This window comes from Crinia signifera, chromosome 3 (genome assembly GCF_055691185.1).
Source record: "Crinia signifera chromosome 3, ASM5569118v1, whole genome shotgun sequence".
In the NCBI taxonomy this organism is placed as follows: domain Eukaryota; kingdom Metazoa; phylum Chordata; class Amphibia; order Anura; family Myobatrachidae; genus Crinia; species Crinia signifera.
The window spans coordinates 38,238,973-38,262,676 of NC_139219.1; the positions used below are offsets into that span (position 1 = coordinate 38,238,973).

At 42.0% G+C, this 23,704-nt stretch overlaps 1 protein-coding gene across 3 annotated transcripts in view; it reads right to left on the reverse strand.

Moving 5' to 3' along the window:
* Positions 1-23,704, reverse strand: part of HHAT (hedgehog acyltransferase) — a 365,335-nt gene that overhangs the window by 223,139 nt on the left and 118,492 nt on the right. For all 3 annotated transcript variants that reach the window (XM_083175655.1, XM_083175656.1, XM_083175654.1), the window contains exon 8: positions 7,635-7,785. In XM_083175655.1, coding sequence (XP_083031781.1) covers positions 7,635-7,785 — 151 coding nt within the window. The remainder of the gene's footprint in view (positions 1-7,634; positions 7,786-23,704) is intronic.

Genomic DNA, 23,704 nt, shown 5'->3' on the forward strand with positions numbered 1-23,704 from the left:
TAGCTGGAGTACACCGGACGGTGACAGGTCTAAAGCAGGATACAGACAGGGCTGAGACAGAACTGACTAGACTGAAGCAGAACTCAGACTGAATACACTGAGAACTCTGACTAGACAGGAACAGCAACTCAGACTGAACTAGGAATTATGAACTATAAATGGCAGGGATGCATAGGTCAGAATGCCTTATGAAGGCCTCGGGTAATCAAGGCAGCTGTGCACAATACAGCCCAGCAGGGCTAACGAGGTCAGACTTGTGCATACATTAATTCACAGGAGATTGGTCTGTAATGGCACAGACTCACCACTGGAGGCCACCAGAGAGTCGATAACCAACACAGACTGAAAATAACCCATGACAGACAAGACAGATATGAGTCATAAATAATGACTCCTAACAATATTCATACTATACCATTTGAACTCTTTCAAGTGCCGATTTTACCCTTAATTAGAGGCTATTTAGCCTTGAACAGGAGCAATGGGTTAAATTAATTTATTGAAAACATATAATAAAAGTGTAGAGATTTAGGGCGGGATGTATTAAAATACATCGCCGCCCTTCGCCGCCCCCCCCCCCCCCCCCCCCCGCCGCGATGCTGCCGCATATGTACTAACATATGCGGCTGGCATCGCGGTGCGGTGACGGAGGCCCCCCCACAATACCTGTACACTGGTGTGCGGGGGGTCTCCGTCACCTCCCTGCCGCCACGCTCTCCCCTCACGCCGGGGACAGCTATGCATGCTGTCCCCGGTGCTTCCTCCTCCCTGCAGCCGGAAGGATGTCCGGCTGCTTCACTAGGGGGAGGCAGGGCTTACCTTCCGGGGTCCAGGAGGACCCTTCAGGAAGGTAAGCCAGAGGGGGGGTCGGCGAATCGGCGGGTTTGCGTCGGCGGGCGGCGAAAAGAAGCCCATAGGCTTCTATAGGGTATCGCCACCCAAAGTTGGCGATACCCTTCAGTGCGGTATCATTTTTGATACATTGGAAAATGCGGTAAAACCGGGGTTTTACCGCATTTTCCATTTGATACATCTCGCCCTTATAGAGACTTTAGTTTTTGGGTCATTATATGCAGGATTTTATTCTCACACAACAATTCTATTCTGTTACGCAATTCCACCCAATTCTACATTTCTGATTTCAGATTGAGCCATTCTGTCAGAAACGCTCCAATCATTATGTAACTAAAAGTGAATCAATTAACTTTCCTACTATAACTGCAAGACTCCCAGGTCTATAATTACTGTTCCCTTCACTACCTCCATATAGAACAGCACCTGTCAGCAGCAGAACACTATTTAGGCAGTGTGTAATTTCATTGTCGTTTTCATCGTCAGCAGTGTGTACATTTTTTAGATTAATTCCCTCAAAGTTTTTTGCTAATGGGTCTAAAGTGAGTTTTGTCACATTTTGTCAGGCTGTGCAATTGACAGTATTTCTCCATTTGTGATTTGGCATTTCTCCATTGTGATTTTGGGCTCAGTAAACAGTTGCTATCGTTACTGTGGTTGCCAGTAGAATTCGTCTCCCACATAAAAATGATACAACAAATCAGGAGGCTGCTTAAGAATAACACAAAACTGTACACTATAGTGCCTTCAGCAGGCAACGGAGGTCATGCAAATTCATGCAACACTACATACAACTCTTTGCTTATCCCTGGTACCTCCCAGCTCCACCCCTATGATCTATTCTGGTAAAGCATGTTATACTGATAATGTGGGTGCTTCAGAAGGAGAATGAGGGAAAATCAACCAACCATGAGTTTCCACTTCCGCTTCCTGGAGGACAAAATGGTATCCAAGATAAACCAGGACATCCACAAAGAACAGGCACATAACTGCGGTTGACAAATATAAACCATGACCAGTCCTTTCCTGTAAGTCCCCATGATAGAAGATGAAAGAGTTGAGAACCTGGTCTTAGATGCTACAATAACAATCAAGACCGATTCATTCAATGTTATAGGTATCATAGGTGTGAAACAACAATTTTCCAGCACCATCTATGCATAAAATATACAATTACAGTATGTGGGCGATCCATCTGATATCAGCAGATCACCCAGGTAATTGCAGTGTGTGTTTGCATGGTCGATCTCAAACTTTCAGTCAGACACGATGGGGGAAATTTACTAAGATGTGTATTCTACTTCACATGTGATGTTGCTATGGGCAACCAATCAGAATCTACTTCTTATTTATTCTGCACCCTCTAGAAGATAGTAGACAGGATCTGATTGGTTTCCCAATGTGAAGTAGAATACACATCTTAGTAAATTTCCCCCGATAAATCAATCATTATATCTAATCGATGCAATATTTTTTGAGTAGCACCACAGCCACATTCGGGCATTGTATATATGGTAGACCAATGGACATTTCTTATGTTCCTTCACATGGGAGATGTGGGGAAAGGGCTCCACCCATGAGAAGGAACCCAAATATTGTGGTTACAGGCTGTCAAATAAAATACTTTTTGTTCTGACAGGTATTTTATGCCCAGCAACAGTCAGCCCCATATCACTCTGATGATTTAACCATATAGGTCATGAATGGCTACATTAATGGCCTTATTACTTAAGGCGACCATACACAGTCAGATAACGCTCCACCACCAGACAGAACGACCAAGTATCTTTTTTTGGGGAATTTCTTTCAGTTTTTCTTTTTTATTACATTTCCTACTTTACTCCAATTGGGAATGGTAAAGTGTGCAGAGCGCAGTGAGGCACCGTGTCCAAAGAGGTGAATTTACTAAGATGGGCGTTCAATTGAAGATGGGATGTTGCCATAGCAACCAATCTTATTGGTTGCTTTGGTAATCTTTTTTATTTTCTAGAAGGCGCTAAATAAATAAGTAGATTTTGATTGGTTGCTACAGAACTCCCACCTTAGTAAATTTACCACAATGCAGAGAGTGAAGAGAGACAACTAAGGCCCTGATTCTGGTTAGCTTGGTAAGCTGTAAACATCACAGCTTACCAAGCATCTGAGACACTGCCCAACCAAAGACATCCCCCCCCCCAGCCGATTCCCCTCAGTACCATGCGAGGGGATGTATAAGGAAAACACATCCCCCGCATGCCTCCACTGCAGGAGAAATCAATTGACCATCGAATGATTTCTCCTGCCTTAGCAAGTGGAAGTCAGTGGAAAGGGGGCGGGCGGTTCACGTCCGGTGTTGGGGCGCCCATAAAACACTGGGCATTCCCATGGGCGATCTCCGTCCTTTCCCCCAGCAATGAATAGCTCGGCAAGTGTGTAACTCGCGGTTCATTGTCAGGGTTTGCACATGCGCAAATACGTGCTTGCGCATACGCAGGCCCCCAAACATCGGGACTTTCCAAAGAACCAGAATGAGGGCCTACTGTAAGTTGGAGTCCATGTTATGTTATCCACAAATCCACACAAAAAGCATTGTAATCTGTGCTCGGACAAATTACTGCATCTATCATTATATGTGATTCCTGGCAATAATTGGTGCTCAGTTGTGGTTATATGCTATCCAATTATCATCCTGATCAGCCAATTACTTCACAGTGTATGATCACATGGAAAGGTTGGCGTTGGCTAAGTTGAAATCCTCTATCCTGTCTTTAACAATGAACAGCTATGATGAGATAGTCATTGTTCTAGACATGCCAGCTCCCTGTTTCCTGCTCGTCCATGTATCCCATATTTTAAATAGTTACCTCAGGCAAACACTTGCTGATGACCTTCGGTTCTTAGTCCTGTGAAGAAGTCAAGACTAACTAACATATTAAAATCACTTATTATATAATACCAAAGCCCTTACTGTTTAATAATATGTATGTATGTTTCTTTTCAACTACTTTGGAGCTATAATGTATAGCACAGCAGCTTATCTCATTCACTTACAGGCTTCAATGCCTTGCTTCTATGGCGCCTGTGTGTGGGAGCTGACGCTCAGTTGAGTCAGTCCCATGAAAATTTTAGAATCCTACCGAACAGCTGGAAAAAGCCGCTTACGATTTAGAAGCATTTTGACAACACAGCCCTTCTAAACAAATGCTGCATTCACCTTGTGTTTTTTGGAGTATTCAGAAAGCCTATTCATGAAGGAGGCGTGTGGGCAGAGAATCAGCAATGGATGAAAAGCACACCCTGCTTTAACCTTTAGAGGAGAATAAAAAGTTACATTTCATTGTCTACATCCAGGGGAGCTGTTCAGAAATACACAGCGACAACCCGGAAAAATGCTGGTATTTTTGAATGTTTGTGTATTTTGGGGCTGAATCAATAGTCACAAGGATCAGTGATATCATAAAATGTCTCAGTGTTTATTGTACTGCAATTAGTTTTTTCTTTCATAAGGTAAAAAATGAGAAAAAAACAGCAACATGAAAATGAAAAATAAAGGGTTCCTATGACCTGCAGCTATCGCACAGGCCCCAGACCGTAATAAGATAAACTACATTACAACAAAAGACATGTGGTCATACATAATGGTAATGGGGAAGGTTGAAATTAATGCTTGGTCCAATCCAGCATATGAAGAACCCAAATGCATCTGACTTATATTATTACAATGCACAGTTTGTGTCAGATGGACATGGGTTTGCTTTGTAGATAACTCAGACTGTTAGCAGCTTGTTACTATAATAAATGATATCCTTCCTTCCTAATTCAATGGATAACCAGCAGTGTTTCCTTGTAGTAGAAACACGGGCGGCACTCCGCTGACTTTTAAAGTGCAATACCGTGCTATTTATTATGGCATATCAACGTTTCAGGTCCCTTAGACCCTTTTCATCAGGATAATAAACAAACTACGAAAACGTTTGATCACCATTCCTGCTCTCATTTCCGAATGCCAACGACAATTGAAATACATATATACTGTATATCTATCTATCTATCTATCTATCATTGAGCTACACATCAAGCACCTGATTGGTGAGTCTGTATACTTACCTGGATAGGCCACTTAGCCGGTGCGACAGGAGGGTCTGATGATGTGTTCATCAGGTGTGTACCCAGATTAACAAGCAGTATTGGGTCTATGGGATCAGTGGCGTAACTACAGTCCCGCAGACCCCGCGGTCGCGGGGAGCCGCTGAGTAGGTGTGGGCGCCGGGGGGTCTGCGGGTGCTGCTTACCGTTGCCGCCACCACTGGGTGTATGGCTGGGAGTCGGGACCCGCTGATCTACTAGTCTGCGGTCCTGGCTGGCTCCTGCAGTGCTAATAAAAAAAACGCTCACACAAATTGTTCGTTCCCTTAACAGCAGACACTTTTTTAGAACGCTGGGGGCGGACATTTTGTGTGAGCTATTTTCTCATTAGTACTGCAGGATCCAGCCAGGAGGAGAGTCTGAACGCTGACAAGTAGATCTGCGGTCCCGGCCACACATCGGCGGCGGCAGCAACGGCAAGCAGCACCAATGGGATAAGGCAGGGTTGGGGCTTCATATTACCAGGGGAAGGGGGGCCCCCAAATATTATGGTCGGGGGGCGCTCTTTTTATAGTTACGCTACTGTATGCAAAGTATACTGGTTAAAACCATATATATCTATATATAGATATATATCTTTGGTAGAATTCAGTAAAAAGCACAACCATCGCTGTATTTTTATGAATTAGTGACATCACTAAATCACCAAGGAAGTAACTTATCACATGCCCCAATGATGTCACTAGTTTCTAGTGGCAGCATAATTCTTCATATTGGCCCCTCCCACAAAATGGCAGCATGTATACAAAATGTACAGACCACAGGTTAATGAAACATTAATAATGAATATGCAGTGTAACTAAGATGAAAGTATTGACTTTATGACATGGCTCAAAATGTACACAGGCAATATGGCTTCCATTTTGACAAACCCAACAATTTTGGCCTCATAGGTACAGGCTGCCTCATGCATTGTTATGCCTCAGTGAATATACACTTGCTCATTGCTCCTTACAGTGACCGGATCTGACAAAGTCAGTATTACTGAGCTACAACATTTGCATTTGAGAAAATAAATACTAATTATTCCAATGCGTATAATCTGCCAGTGCTTATTCATCATCCATACATAATACCATATCAAAGTGTTATACAAATGGGAGGCATTTATAGACTCACTTAGCATGCCCATGATAGCTCAGGAAGGACCACAAGGATGGAGGACATATGCAATAAGTTATCTGTCAGTATTTTTACCAGACTGGAATTACAACCTTCTCCCGACGCTTCACCTCTTGCCTCCCCATAGGAAGCATGCCATGTATCTCATGTAATTAATTGGAAGTGTATGATGTGCATAACCAATGTCAGTAAAGGTCAGACAGCAACAACAGTCCATTAATAAGAATAAAGGAGCTGGGGAGTTTATAGACTAATGAGTTCCCATAATCAAAGTGACATTGAATAAAACAGTAAAAACCTGAGCACCAGACTCACTGAAACTCAAAGTAATGTCTCGACACGTCTAGCCCTACTCCCATGGATGAGGAAAGAACTTACAGGAATTTCTATCCTATTCAAGGTTAGCAAACTAGAAACATGGCTGCAGTTTCCAATCAATGTTCAAGGTATTATGGGCCACATCCAGCAAAGGTCAAGACAGCCATGTTCAATTCTAGCATCTATCATATTGGGATTGAGATCTAAAATTGTAGCTACAAGAACTAGAACTAATCGCAAGCTATACAAGAACTGCTGGTGAGATAACATGAGCAAGTGGGGGTGAGCACTTTCCAAACCAAGAAGTTAACATACACGGTGGTTTAGTAAAAGTAAGATGAATATTTATTTAAACTAATACCATAAAAATGTTGTACATTAAAATTATGTAACAATTATAGAATATAGTGATTAAAATAGCTACTAAGCATGGAAAGAGTTTTTTTTTCTTCCAGGAAAATATGTTTTTAAAAAAAGATCAAGATTATATACATCTAATACCGGTATACAAACACAGTGGGACTGGGGGTCACATGATAAAACATAAATCTGAGTCCAGTACCGGTATGGTGTTGGTTGCAGCAATTTGCTGGGTATGAATCCTTATTTAAAAGTCAAGTTGCAATTACAATAAAATGTGAAAAATATGAACTACCACCTTATCCTTCTTGCAATCCATGGTGACCGTACCGATGTCCAGGCTGCGCCAGAAGGTGTTGTTTGCCCAAACAACACAAAAATCAGGGAATAACAGTAATGTGTACATGACAGCTGGGTAAATGTATGTGTTTTATTGCACATCCAGAATGTAACCTAAATTATGTAATTTAAAGTTTTAGAGATATATGCAAAAAGTTGTAAAATTTGATTAATACATAGCGCAGTGCTGTCTTGTTTTTCCTGACATTTTAATCCTGCTAACTCTTGTGACTGTTTTCATACGAGCCTCCCAATTATATCTGTACAAACAGGGATTATGCAAATTGGACAATTATAAAGTGTTCCCAGTTATCGTGTTGAGCAACCAATATTTAAAAAGACTAAAACATTTCATACATTACATAGAAACTTTTGTAGACAAGGAAAACTTAATCTTCCTCTTGTGAACAGCAAAAAAAAAACAGATGAAAAGGCTCAGCACACAACAGACTAGACCGGCTTGAATACAAAAAGTCTAATAAATAAAATGCATTAAGTAAATAAATAAAATCTCTTACCTCCATATGCCAGTGAAGCTGTGCATTGTGCTGACACATCGCGGTAACGCCGGTGCATTCAAGCCATCCAACTGCACAATAAGCACCGGAAGTCCATAGAGTACCAAATACTTTACATAAAAGAACAGCACCTGAGCCAGTGCTAGACCACCTAAGAGACAAAACAGAAAGCACATCCTCAAAATACTGTGATATACTGTAGTGTTGTAAAATGCAACAGCCATAATAACATAAGGAATAATGAACACTTAGGGGGGTATTCAATCCGGGATTCCGACTGTCAGAACGTACCAACAGACGGAATCCCAGGCCATTTTCTTGTCTCTCTACAGTAATGTGACGGTCGGATTCAATGTTCCGAGGATCGGAAAGTCAGGATTGGTGAAAACGGTCGCAGATTGTTAAAAAAAGGCAGTGGCCCGACAAAACAGATCCGACTTGTTTGAAAGTCGGATCTGTTTTGTCGGAAACTGCTTTCAATGCTGTCGGAAATGGCAGCATTTAATAGGCGAGGGTCGGTATTTCCACTGGGATTAAATACACCCCTTAGATAGTGGAGGACAACAATGCTCATACACAAGGATGGTGTCCACAGCCTTTATATACGGATTTCCAGCTAGCAGTTGTTCACATACTTTCCTCCATCTTCAGTAAGTGAAATTGGCATAATATTTGGTTGTACATATTTTCCTGTATTGTAAATAATATTGATGTGTATTGGTATCCTTATTACTGTGGGGGAAGAGGGATAAAGTCGAGAAGATGCCCAAAGCAAATAATCACCTTTGAACTGTCATTTATCTAGAAATTACAAAAGAAAACTGGTTGCTTAAACTGACAATACAGCTAAATATTTATTGCCCAATCTGGCTGGTTGGAACAAAAATTTGGTAATTTATGGGAGCAAATGACAGTGATACTAATCAGCTCTTTCAGATTTCAGTACAGGTCGGGTATCCCGTATCCGGGCATCCCGTATCCGAATTATTCCAAAAACCGTGGTTTTTTGGAATAATTCAAATTTTTTTTTTGTTTTTTCCCCCCCCCTAACCCTCTTTTAATACTTACCAAGTCCTCCGGCGTCCACGGCAGGCCTTCAGCATCCTCTCCGGCGTCTCCAGCGGTCCCAGGAGTGCTTTGCGCGAGTGCACGCGCGCGCCGGTGACGTCACCGGCGCGCCTGGGAACTTGCGCAAAGCACTCCTGGGACCGCTGGAGACGCCTGAGACGGTGCTGGTGGCCTGCTGTGGACGCCGGAGGACTCCATGGACGCCGTGGGACCATCGGGGACCTACCAGGGGCAGGTAAGTATGACTAAAAAAAAAATTATTCCAAAAACCGGAATATTCCCTTATCCGGAATGCTCGTGGTCCCGAGCATTTCGGATAAGGGAGACTCAACCTGTATCACTTGTATGCGGACAATACTCAAATCTATTTATCAACCACAGTCACCAGTGGTCTTGGGCCAAGTCTCTGAATACCTCTCTGCCATCTCATCCTGGATGTCTTCTCACCACCTCAAACTCAATATTTCCAAAACAGAATTAATTATATGTCCACCAGCCAAGATCAGTTACCATCCTGACATATCCATAACGAATGACAACTTGACAATTTACCCTACCCCACAAGCTTGTTGCCTGAACTCTTTTAGAGGTGGACTGAAGAATTTACTCTTCGGAGGAAGCTGCAAACAACTTCTGGGAATATGGGGCTCGACCAAGGCTTCAGATGGAGTTAGGGGTTAAAGACCCCTTTAGCTTCATGTAAGAAGGGCTGAGAGCCATATGGTAGTTCTCGAAGAGTCCGCAGTGTACCTTGGCTTAGGAATGAATGTAGGCTTAGCAGTGCAGTGTTACAGTTCTTTTTCTGAAGAAGGTGACAGAGGTATATATCTTGCATTTCCTCAAATATATACTATACAATGATGCTAATTCTTGTATTGGAAACAAATATGCCTAAAAAGACTGACTCTGCAAAAAACAATAATAAATTGCAAGAATTTGACTGTTCGGCACGTTGGTAATGCAGCATTAAGGAAGCAATCAGCCTTCCCTGCTAATATTTGTCTTCTGCAGGTACGATCTGCACAACGCTCTCTGTAAAATGCCATTAGGTTGGCTGATTTGTGTTTTTCACAGCGTATCAGATGCCAAACATTTTATCATTTTCTCCTTATCATAATGATGCAGGACAGAGAAAACCCCACAAATAGATGACTTTGTTTGCATCTCATTACCATTTAGATTGATATTCAGAGCGTACTTTCATAAAGCAACGATGGCTTCTTCAAGTAGTCTCTATAGTAATTTCTGTCACCTACTGTATAAGACTTTTAAGGAACAATCTGGGTAGTTTCTAGCTAAAGGTATCATTGTTTATTTGGTTCGTCACTGTAGTATTTCTGTTAATGTATGAATTTAAATGTGCTAGAAATGACCATTATAATGGTTTGGCCTGATTGGGGGCATGGCTTAATTTCTCCCGAATGCATGATCTAGAAATAGGTACTTTATCTTATAAAGCTTTTTATTCATTCTGACCTCTGAACTAGATAATACCTTTTTCTGGAAAAAACAATGTATAGTATTTTATCTTTGAACTGATAAAGAAGTATACATTTGTATAACTCAGAAAAAATCTGTTCTTTTGAGTTTAGTTTAATTTCCTTTAGGTGCCCACACACTAGAAAGATCTGTGATCTTAAGATGTGCGCATATATTAGCCTTCAAATCATTTGTTCGTCCTGGACAAAAGATTTCCGGCAAGCGCACATCTTTACCAAAGATTTTTCTTAAGATACCATGTGCGTTCCTATGGATCTTTTGTTAAATCTTCTGATCTTTCGTGCAGCATGTAAGATCAGAAGATTTTGCAAAAGATCCACAGGAGAGCGCATCGGACTGATGTCGGACGATTTAATGGAAATCGCCCAATCGGCAAAAAAATCGTTCTAGTGTGTGGACACCTTTTCATTTGGCTTCATATGGGTTTGATCAAAGCTCTGGCCTTTTGAGAGAGAGAAGGCTACACTGGATCTACAGTAAATCCATCTAAACAAGTCCTAAGCAACACAACAGTCAGTGCCGTTGGTGCATTAACTAAGTGGTTAATCCCACCACTGGAATCTTTTGTTGAGCTTGATAATTGTAACAGAGGGGTTAGTCAGCCAATCAACGGTCCTGCCATACCTGTAAGAGATGAACAGTGCATCATACTGCTTCTACAAACATATTATCTAGACCAGGGCTGGCCAAACCGCTCCTCGAGATCTACCAATAGTACACGTTTTCCAAATCACGTAGCTGGTGCACAGCTGTAGTCATTACTAACTATCACATGGCCCAAATCACCTAGTTGGTACACAGCTGTAGTCATTACTAACTGTCACATTTTCAAACATGCTGCATTCATTCCTACTATAGATCCACAGGGTGCATGAAAAACATAAACTGTTGGTAGATCTTGAGGACAGGTTGGGCCACCCCTGATCTAGACCATCTCCTACTAAGAAAAGATGTGCCTAGCTATTTTGGAAATCTTGACAATCTATAAAAACCAAGGCCTATGCACAAGGGGTGCAGATTACTGCCAAAGGAAGTACTTTGCTAACCCTGAAAATCAGGTGCAAGTTTGTAGGAGTTGCAAAAAAAGAGAAAGTGTGCCAGCGCTAGCTGTAATAAGGTCTACAATACACGGTTCTCAAAGAGTATATAAACAATTTATTAATAACAACAACAATTCTAAAAATCAATAAATTTAAAAGGGGTGAATCGCTCTAGAACATATAGTCCATAGCACACAATCATAAGAGGCTATCACAGGGATAATCAGGGTCTTTGATTTGAGCTGTTTAGATAGTAGATAAACGAGGGAAGCTGTATATTACCATCCCATTGTGCCTGGTTGGTTAGGAAGCCAGGGTCTGTGACGAGGTGTCTAAGGATTTGTCCTATAATTTCAAGGACTCAGGATATCCCTATTTGAATGTCCTCTTTAACTTGAACTGGAAGAATTAGGGATCAAGCAATATCCCAGAAGATTTTTATGTCCAGAAGATTTTGAGGATTATCTGTGGGAGAGTGGACACGTCACTTGGCAGGTGGGTGGATGGTCGGATGGAGGTTTAGAACAGCATTTTCCACTGGTGCTCAACGCGTTTCCCTGGAATCTCCGGCTTCATTAGGAGCAGATATATATCTGCTTTTGGGCACCATATGATTGCATAGTGCACCTGCAAACCCCCTCTGTTTTGCATATAGCTAAAAATCTCAGCAAGGTAGCACCTCTCATTACAGGGTGTGCAGTCTAGGGCCCCCCTCTTTCCATAGTCTATATTGTGTATCCGTACACACCTGAAGCCTGAGATTGCTTCTGCCTAGATTAGCACCCCTCCCCCACCACCCTCAAATGTTTTTAAGCAGGGACTAGCAATGACTGCACAACTGTGATGAAGGCATAATTACAAGTAAGTCCTAATAATCTATAAATGTCAGTTTTCTTGGGGTAATTGTCTGGGTGCGGGGCCCCCTTGAGCTTGTCTGGCTGGACCACTCCAGGGCATCACTACTTTACACATAGTCTCACATAAACATATCATTTTTCTATGTATGTCTTTTTTTATATGTATTCTTTCTCATTTTTTCACCTGCTCTAATGAGGAGACCTTAACGTGGTGAGCAGGTAGATATATTTGGCCAAATGTATGCGAACATCCTCAGAAATGAATTATAAAAGGAATATATGTTAGCAGTAATGATTGCATAGTGCACCTGCAAACCCCCTCTGTTTTGCATACTTTAATATAGATCCAGTAACAAAAGTTCCCAAGGTTATAGCTAGCACCATTGTATTGCAGATCCACAAACACGAAGTCTAGCAGGTGACCAGCCACTGCTACAGGAATCAGCACATCAATACAGACCCCACCTCGCCGGCTCCAATTAGAACTGGGACGTCTGTGAAACTCAGTATATATGCAGGAGGAATTCAGCACAGATGCCCCAGCCCAGGTGTCAGACCGGCAAGATGGCGCCGGCGTCTCCGTGCGGCAAAGCAGCGCACCTCATCAGAGACAGCTCCTGCTCCCCACCGCTAGTCCTCCGGAGGGTCACCAGGCGTCCTCTCCCATCTAGACACCGGGCGGGACACCAGCGCAATCAATTCGCAGGACCCCACCTCAGAAACGCCGGAACCGCCGGAAAATCCAAGATGGCGCCCGCACTCAAAGGAGAGGAGACACAGACTGCAGCAGGCCCAGATCGTCACACAGCTCTCCGTGCTCCAAAGAAGAGAACCTCAGGTGAAGCAGGGAACACAAGAACAGTTCCGGAGCAGGTGGGGGTAAGTATACAACGTCCAGGGGTCCTGGGGCAGGATATGGTCAAAGGATCTTGCAGGAGCTCTCACCCCCAGCACCCGCTCACGTTGTCAGCCAGGCCACGCCCCCCATATTTTTGGAATTTACTATGGCTGATATACAGGCATTTGTATTCGTATTCCAGGTGTATTTGTATTTCCGAAAACGAATCCATACGCCATCGATAGAATACGAATCACCATTCAACCACATGGTGATTCCAAATTTACTAACCGGCCGTTGTAAAATACACCTTTATAAGACCCCGAAAAATACTCCTCATTTTACAGGCATATTTGGCAGAAGCCTGCACAGATACAGTAAATCAGATCTGTGCAGGCTTTAGTGTGTAAAAATAGAAAAAATAATTATAATAAAAAAAAACAGCAAGGGGTCCCCCCTTCACAGCTATTACCAGCCCCAGGCTCAAAGAGCAGGTCCTGGTTCCCAAAATACCGGGGGGGGGGGGGGGCAAAAGGAGTAGGGGGTCACCCGTATTTTGAGAACCAGCACCGGGCCCAAACAGCCAGCAGGGTAATGTCATAGCTGGGGAAACTAGTTCTCCCCGACTAAAGCATTAATCCCCTGACTGTTTGGCCCAGCCAGGGACCCTGGGGGAGAGGGGTCCCCCCGTCCAGAATGAACCGTGCCCGAAGCCTTCCACAGGGTGCTGGGCACTGGGGCTTTCCCCAGGGTGGTGGGCACCAGGCTGATGGTTTACGTGTGAAAAATTGATGAAAACTATTGTGCGTGAATGGGTTCTGCCTCCAGGATACTCCCTGCCCAGGCTGGAGCCCGGGGCTGTCCTTGGTGCCCCAAGGCGGTGGGCTTCGGGTTGAAAAAAAAAATAGATAAAAACTATTGTGCATTGTTGTGGAAATTCGAGTCCCAGCAAGCCTGCACCACATGCAGGGACTTGGAGAACCACAAGTCCCAGCATGCAGGGCATTAAGGGCCCACTGGGTCTTGTAGTTCTACAACAACATTAGTAAATCTGCCCTATTTACGATTCGTATTTTCCCGAAAATACTGCAGATGCAGACATACATGGCATTGGCCGTATTCCTAGATCTTAGTAAACGTCCCCTAAGGAATCTTTCTTCAGGGTACAATGGAAACCTTGCCACAGGTTATTTAGAGGGAAGGAATGAACTGGGAGGCTGGGATTTATTAAGTTTAAGAAAGATACAATAGGTGAAGTGATGACAGCAGGATGTGTAAGTGAGGTTGGGGAGAGGTTTTATTCACAGATCAAAACTTGGATTTAAGTATACCCGCTTTAGAGTATGCCGCATACTGGCACTTTTATATTGTGTTCAACTGAATTAAATTCTCATCATGTGATTATATATGCACTATCTTTCAGCTGCATTAATCTGCACAATTAATTCTACAACCTCCGCACGGACCTCTTCCCAACTAGTAGTCGTCTTACTACAAAGTAATGTTTCTTATTGTCATTAATGGGTCACAAGTCAATGAGCATAGCTTGGGAGCTATATATCAGAAGGTAAAACTAAGGAAACGTGAGATGGGAGAATCTATATAACATTATTACCGTACTATAGTTGTACAACATCTCTATAGAGCAATCATCCCATGAGAATAATATCAGAAGTACTGTAAATAAAATTGTATTGGGTTCTCATGTGACCTACTGTATGTACATTGTAGTTTTCTCTCCCTTGTCATGTACATATATGGACTGCACTATTTGAGGCCACATAACATTGTTAAAATGAGATAATCTACAGTATGTAGCCTACGCTACCAAACCGATACTACCTCTGCATGTCCTACCAGCTCCAGTCTCATGCTTACGCCATGCCTACTAGTTGGAATTACAACAGCATTAGCAGAAAAATATGCAAGTGGCGATACGAAAATTAGTAACAATGTTTTTATTAAAAATTTGAGAATTGAGAATTGTTAAACACAACCACATAGAAATAAAAACAAGGATAAGATGTGGACTACGGACCAGGATTATCAATCACATAGAGTCCCCTTCCTATGTTGCCGCCATAAGTATATGATAAAGAGATGACAAATAGGTATAGTTCAACTTAGGTCAAACAAATATCCCCGGGGGGTGTATAGTTACCGAATGGTAACTAGGTATTTGATCCATGCAGGATGGCATTGCAGAGTATATCTTTAGATGGTGCAGTGGGGAGTGCCAAGGCAAGGCACTATTTGTAATCCAAGTTGGTAGGCAAACAAGGCTGGCTGGTTCGGAAATTAGCAGATGGTAATGGTGATGATGGTCTTGTCCACAGGCTCCTGATGAGTTTCGCTGTCTAAGGTACAGCTTTATTAAAGGGATACATAGGAACAGGACTCTATGGTGATTGATAACCCTGGTCCATAATCTTATCCTTGTTTTTATTTCTATGTAATTGTTTTTAATAATTCTCAATTCATTTTTTTTTTTAAATAAAACATTGTTACTAATTTCCTAGTGTCACTTGTATATATTTTTTTCTAGTGTTTTGTTGTGGGAAAGACTCCCCCACTAAGTGGCTGCTTTGACACTACACCCCCTGACAGCGCCCATATTATTACCGTGGTAGATTTCTTTACTTACATCGGCATTACTTACCCTCTTATTCTAAACCAGTGTTGTGCAACTTCAGTCTTCTTGAACCTAAACAGTACATCCTCACACAATCACCAGTGAAATAATTAACTCCCCCTGTGGATTTTTTTTAAATATGCCAACCAGTAATGAATATACCTGTGCTCTAGTGGGGAGTAAGGAAGACATGTACTGGTAGGGTTACCCAAAGAACTAGATTTGGGAAACTCTGCTCCAGACTATTATACACAGAGCCCTTTATATCCACTGACCCATGTACAGTATGCACAGCCGCATTCAAATTAATTTCTAAGCTGTGGTTGCATTGTGCATGACCTGAAATGATGATGATGGTCCAGTTTGAATATGATGGTAATTACAGATTTGCACAAAAAAAAACCTATTTTAAATCTAAGCAACTTACACCAAAATATTATTTGGTACTTGTTTCCTAGAACGGCGTCCACGATTTCCATCGTATGGGCTCCTAAAAATCTCATTGCATCCTGCGGCATGCGATGCGATCCGATCCGAGTTTTAATTGTACAAGCACCCATGCCATGAGATGTGATGGGTGCTTACAATGAGATGTAACCCCCAGTATCCTCGTCCTCCGACCTTTTCATACCCCCACTGTCCACGTCAGCGTGGAGTTGATTTTAGTGTGGCAAGCACAGCGAGCCATCAAGCCCGAAGCATGTGAAGTAATCCGCCCTCACCACGCTTCGGGCTCGGTGGCTCGCTGTGCTTGCCACACTATCTAAACTCAACTCCACGCCGATGTGGATACCACTATGAAAAGGTTGCAGGACGCGTACCGCTTCGGGATGCCGTGGATACTGGGGGTTACATCTCATTGTTACATCTCATTGTAAGCACTCATCACATCTCATGGCATGGGTGCTTGTACAATTAAAAATCGCATCGCATCCCATTTGGTGGCATGCGATGCTATGCGATATTTAATTGTACAAGCATCGCATCGCACGCATCGCAGACCACTAAATAAGGTACACGATGGCATGAAGACATATACTGTACCCACATATATATTTTACAGATCGATAGATACATCCATACATATGTACATGTATGAATAATATAGTTACTGAGTATATGCTACATATGAAGAAATGCACACATTCATACACACACTCAGACAGACGTATTCTGCTGCTTCATTGTCTATGTCCTCACTAATGACTTTGGCAGAACATCTATGATATGCCCCCAGTACTACTGACTACAGCGATCAGGGATAATAAATGACAAAGTCAAACGTCGCCTCTAAACAAAGATGGCTGAACAAACACAGTAGTTGGTCTAGAGGAATCATTCTCTTGAGAACCTCTGCTCCATGCACTGACTATAACTTTTAAAACGAAGTCAAATACCAATTAAGAACTTATCTGATGAGTAATTAAATGAGGAAGCCGATAAAAGCAATTTAAGTGTGGTTATTGAAACAACTACATGGCTGTGTGTCCAATTTAATGCTATCATTTATTGTTTTGCACTCTGCAGTAGTCATGAAAGGCTAAAAAGATGTAACACTTGGTGCCCTCTAACTATAAATGGTTCAAGATCAGATTACTGTGAGGGGGATATTCAATTAACCATAGCTAATTGATCCCCTGGGAGCTAGCCAATTTGTAGGGAAAAAAATCCTTAAAAAATGACCAGTTTTTGCGGTCATCGTCTGGTAACTTAGGTCATTCTGGTTTATGCGCTTCCCCGCACGTTTCCGTGGTTAAATCCAACTACAGAAAATGTGGCTATCCTGACAGATGTGTTCTCTTACTTGCCCTTATATCTGACAACAGATTTGCTGTGTCTAAACATATGTAGGCCTAATTCAGAGATGTACGTAAAACCGATGGTTTGCATAATGTCCGATGGTTGTACACCTGTGCATCTGTACTGTTCATATGCAGACCTGTGTCTGTTACAATGGCCGCAGTGCCCTTTAATCTGACTGACTTGCTTATTTTATTCGGAAGAAGGGGAGGAGCGAACATTGCGTGCATTTTATAAATCATGGTGGATGTTGACTGCGTTTTCTGGGCATGCTGTGTCCAGTGGCCTAACAGCATAAAAACACCGGCCATCCGCAGTAACATAAGGGTCATTCAGATGGAGAATGTTCATGCAAACCACCCGATGCTGCATCTCCAGATGCAGTAGAGGATCAAAGAACCCGGCAGAAGGCGTCTATTTACACAAGACGCCTCGTTCTGCATTAGCCTATTACTGTATAGCCACGGCATACAAAGTCGTAGCAGCTACACAATAGTGTATACCTTTAAATCAGACCCTGCATTTGATACAGAGCCCTGGGTACTTGTGTAGTTTGGCGGCGCCCATCGCATCGCATACCATAAGGCATGCGATGGTATGCGATGCGACGCGATATCGCGCGATATTGTACAATGCCATACAATTTTAAAATTGTATGACATTGTATATGGCATACAATGCCATACACTGCGATGCGATGAAACATTGTATAAGCACCCTAGTGCTTACAATGTTAAATGCACCCCCACGCCACCCCCCCACTATAAACGTGAACCCGAAGCAAGGCGAGCGCAGCGAGCCCGCGAGGGGGGGCGGTACGCGTCCTACGACCTTTTCATACCCCCACTATCCACGTCGGCATGGAGTTGAGAATAGAAAGTGTGGCGAGCGCAGCGAGCCACCGAGCCCGAAGCGTGGTGAGCGCAGCGAGCCCCGCGAGGGGACGAGGATACCTGTGAAGGCCGTGAGGGGACTCTGATACCTGTGAAGGTATCCGCGTCCCCTCGCGGGGCTCACTGCGCTCGCCACGCTTCGGGCTCGGTGGCTCGCTGTGCTCGCCACACTTTCTATTCTCAACTCTACACCGACGTGGATAGTGGGGGGCAGTGTTCCCTCTAAGCTGTGCGCATGTGCGCGCGCACACAACTCCACGAGCATGCGCACAGACATTACAACAGAGCGCACAAAGCAGCAGTGGTCCCTTTTTGCAGTTGTTGACTCAATTAATGTGTGTTTCACCCATTAACTACATTGTGTGCTGTGTTTTGAATGTTTAAATGTTTAATATAATTTTGAAGTAAACTTAACACAAATGCTGAACGTCATTTTCCAGTTATATATGTGACGCACAAAAATTTTAAATTCCTTCCAAAGTTGCACAGCCAAAATCTTTTGCAGCACACAGCCTTCGTAAAATTAGAGGGAACATTGGTGGGGGGTATGAAAAGGTCGGAGGACGCGTACCGCCGCCCCTCGCGGGCTCGCTGCGCTCGCCACACTTCGGGTTCACGGTTAAAGTGGGGGGGTGGCGTGGGGGTGCATTTAACATTGTAAGCAACCATTAGGGTGCTTATACAATCTTTCATCGCATAGGGGGCAAAAATCGCGTCGCATCGCATGCCATCGGGTGCATGGCATGCGATGCGATTAAAACATCACGCGATGGAGATCGGGGGCACCGCCAAAATACACAAGTACCCAGCCCTGAGTATATGTGTTGTATCCAGGGGCAGCTGATATAAATAAACCTGTCTGGACAAAAGAATGTTTTGAAGGAAAAGTTACACTTTACTTTCAGAGCATTGCTGGGAATGGTGCATGCAATGCGCTGAATCTACTGATTCTCCATCTGTATGAAAGTATCAGCACAGTCTCCTGTGACCAAGGCACATTTTCAGCACAATAGGAAACATAAGCTTGCAGAGTTGCATAGGACGTGGTTGCCCACTCACGCGAGGCATCTCATACTGCGTGGCGTAATGCGGCTCGATGTATGAGGGTACATCTGTACAATGCTCTAATAGAGAGGGTACTTTCTACACAATGAAAAGGATTTATTTATATATACGCAATGACACCCACTGCACTCCTCGAAGACAGTTATGGTAGTGCAGACTTTTGCAGGTTCTAACTTGCACCACTTTAGTGTACAAAGGAAAACCAGCAATGCCGGCAGCTGCGATGCGCTATACCAGATGGGCATTTTGTATTCATGAATCCTTCCCAATGTCTCATGCATGTCTAAAGGTGCGTACACACGTACAGATTTTTCTGTCTGATCTATCTGGTGGGAACAAAAACCTGGAAATGTATGGGAGCGAATGACAATCAAAAAATTGTTCCCAAACGCTTGAAAACAGACAGTGATCAGTCAGACAAATTGTTTAAATTATTCTGATATAACACATTTATCAAAGCATATATTTTTTTCTGTTTTCCTGCATTTGGGTGGAAATATTTGATTGTCAAATGCTCCCATATATTTCCAGGTTTTTGTTCCCACCAGATAGATCAGACAGAAAAATCTGTACATGTGTACGCACCTTCTCTCTTATGACCCTGATGTTAAGATTGCTCAGATCTACACAAGCTGCCCGCATCTTTTCAAAACCTGTGCACTTCCTCTTTCCTGCCTGGGGTGTCACAATCTGCTGTGGTGCTTCTAGCACAGTGTGGTCTGTATTTCAGCACTGATATGTAGACCAGACCAAAGCAACAACCCAGGCCGGGAAGAGGATATGTTTTTTTATTTAATTAACACAAAGCAAAAAAAGTTCCAATTTGCAACATTTTCAATACAAAAAAAAACCCAAATGTATACAAAAAATTTTCACATAACTAAATGTTGCTCTCTCTCTCTCATTTACTTAACCATCTGGAAACATTTAACAAGTATCAGTCTTTAGAGGAAGCAGATGTATCAGGAAATACATTTTGTAAGCCTACAGTATGAATCAATTTCTGGTTGTAATAGATTTGAGGGCAAACGTATTTTTAGATGTGTGGCCGTAAGTCATATGACAGCAAATATTACCATTTCAAAATTGCGTTTTTCTGCTGTATGAAGTTAGATTTTATGGTACTTACTGGTCTGTCTGGCATTTGAGCGATAAAACTTGAAACACTTTTTTGGACAACTTTAATATCCGCAAATTGGATAAAGCCATGCTATAATCGTGTAATTAAAATAAAGATATATTTAAACCAAATCATAGTCAGCAAAATTATATTTAAATACCATGTTTCAGTGAAACGCTGACAGATATCTGCAGTCATAGTAGATTTATACAGCTAAGAAAAATCACTAGGATTAAGAAGTATTAAATACTACTTAAACGACAATTTCTTTACAGAAACACCTTATTGTCATTATTAGTAGTTGTTGCGAACACTGGAACACTTTAATCAATAACACAGAAAGGTGACCTTTAAAGAAGGTTAATTATAATTGGTCAGGATTCAGAAAGTAAATTCTGGTTTGAATTAGGAAAGAAGAGATTGTTCAAATGTGTACTCAGTACATAGGGGTAGATTTATTAGGCTCAGTGAAGCAATAAATTGTCTGGTTTTTATCACCAGCCAATCAGCTCCTACCTGTGATTTTTCAAACCAAGCCTGTAACTTCACATTTAGGAGATGATTGGCCGGTATTAAAAAACAGACACTTTGTCACTTCACCAAGCTTAATAAATCTGCCCCATAGTTGCCTACCCTCCTGCATTGTGAAATAACAGCAATCTCCCTTTCTCCCTCATTAGTCTACCAAACTCCCTCATTTCACCTAGTCCACATTACACTGTTACATTTTTGGGTAAAAAAGGAATGAGAGACAGATACATTTACATACATTGAATCATCAGCACCATTTCCCAGCACATTACCAAGTATAGTATCTCTTAACTGCTTTGGGGCTCATCAACATTTGTATATAAGTCATTTTTAAAGATTCCTCTAAGATGTAGCAGTGCACACCCACACTTCTAGGTGCCACGTTCACAATCTGTTTGCACAATCTCTCCATATATGGAACTAGACACGCCCTTTTGGCGGATCATGACACGCCCCCTCAATGGGGCGCTGCGCAAAATGTTACTACCAACTATAATCTCCCTGAAACTAGCTTTCAAAAGAAGGCAAATATGACTCAGTATTCACCCAACAGTGGGGGGATATGTAGCCTTCTAGTTGCTCAGTCTTTAGAGGCTTGTTACAAAGCAGAGAAGATAGTAAAGTTGTATATTTTAAGCAAGAAAGACAACATGGCACACATCCATGTACATCTAATTAGATATTAATGTCATATTTTGTTCTGCATCATTCCACTAAATAACATTTAATCATGTGCTTAGGGAAAGTACAACACAGGAGTGTAACGATGCATACACGCGGTGTGATCTGAGCTTACGATTTTGACTATGCACTGTATAATCCAAATCAGAAGTAAAGTTAGCACAAATCGCAGTCTGTATACAGCTTGGAATGCTAATGCGAACCCCAGTGGGATCAGCATCACAAGAAAAATTGACTGTGCATAAAATTCCGTTTGACTATATACCATATACTGCATGCCGATTCTGTAGGTGCTCCCGGGCCTGAGCACTCACGGTAAATGTTACGCACCCACCAGACCCGGCATCACGTCAGACTGCAGACAAAAGTACAGCCCAGGGCTGGAGTGTCACTGCAGTGTCTATTCGGCTGTACACTGGGGATGGTCACCGGCTTATCACTGGCAGCGACACCGCAATTTTGACTAAGCGAAATTGCTAAGTCTAAATCGCCCAGCCTCCAGCTCGTGTGTACATCCCTTTACACTGTTGTGTTAGCCTGGTTTATCCAGTATAAGGTATTAGGAATGGTATACTGGATGATTACAAGCTGAACATAAACTAACTTTTAACTCCCAACGGTAATGAGTTAGATGGGACAGTAATGATAAGGGGGCTCGGTCAAATCATCCCGCTAGGGATAGCTTTGTCCTGATTGGGTAGAAGCTTGATCTGTATATATGTTCACTACAGGACTGCATGTGCAACTTTTCAAAGGGACTTTTAGGGTGGGGAAAGGGAAGAGATGCAGGTCAGAAGAACTGATTATGTCCCCTAGGTTGTCATGATTCCGCAATATGTGGGTATTAGCAACTGCTGTCTTTCTAAAACAGCTAACCTTGACATATCAATAAAACAATATGAAGTGTGTTCAGAGAAAGTATAATCCAAGTAGATCAATCAGAATGGTCATGTTTTCCTAGGGAATAGATGTTACCGTGCTTTCAGGGAGATTTAGGGTCTTTCTTTTTATTTGCAGTAAACTTAAATTGCTGAACGTTGAAAGGAAATATGAAGAGTTATGATTTCAGCACAATCCTTTAGCTGAAGTGTTCTATCTAATAACTGAGAAGTTGGTTCATATGCTGAGTACTTAGACTTGTGGATCATTTTCTCATTATAATCTGAATAGGCAACTATTCTTGCTATTCATTTATTTACAATATTGGAGGCTAATATTCAGGATATTAAATTGTGACTATTCAAAGTCAATCATATACAGTACTGGTGGATTATAATCAGTAATTTATTGCACTGGGGATGATATTCATCTGTGTGTTGGATATAGAGATATATATCCTATAGATTGTAAGTTTGCAGCAGGGCCCTCCTACCTCCAAGTCTGTCTGTTGTTACCCAGTTTGTCTTATCACTGTCTACTATTGTAAAGCGCAACGGAATCTGCTGCGCTATATAAGAAACTGTAAATAAATAAATAAATAAATATAGGGAGGGAAGATAGGTGGCACTCCAACAGACTTGTAGCTTTCTTTAAAAATCCTTTATTACGGTCCTACGCCGTTACGAGGCCATACACCCCGACATGAGGGACACATATATAGATATATATGATATATTCTGCAATATATTGTGCTTAGGGATAATATTCAGAATATTCAGTTGGATGCAGGACTTGTATATAAGCCGGAATATTGTCATGTATAGCATAATGGTAAATATTCACATGATTCATTCATGTACAGCGCTGGCAGTTAAAAATACAAATATAAAGTTATATAACGTGTTTGTGGATATTCTGAATATGTATATATGTATTCTGAATATGTAGTCATGCAATGTATTATAGCCCCAATGGTTACTCTTCTGAATATTCAATCATGCATAACACCAGTGGTTAATATTCTGAATACCCAATCAGGAATAGTACATTATATATATATATATATATATATATATATATATATATATATATATATATATATATATATATATATATATATATATATTAGGGCGGAGTGAAAAAACTGAAATTGAGAAATTCTAAAT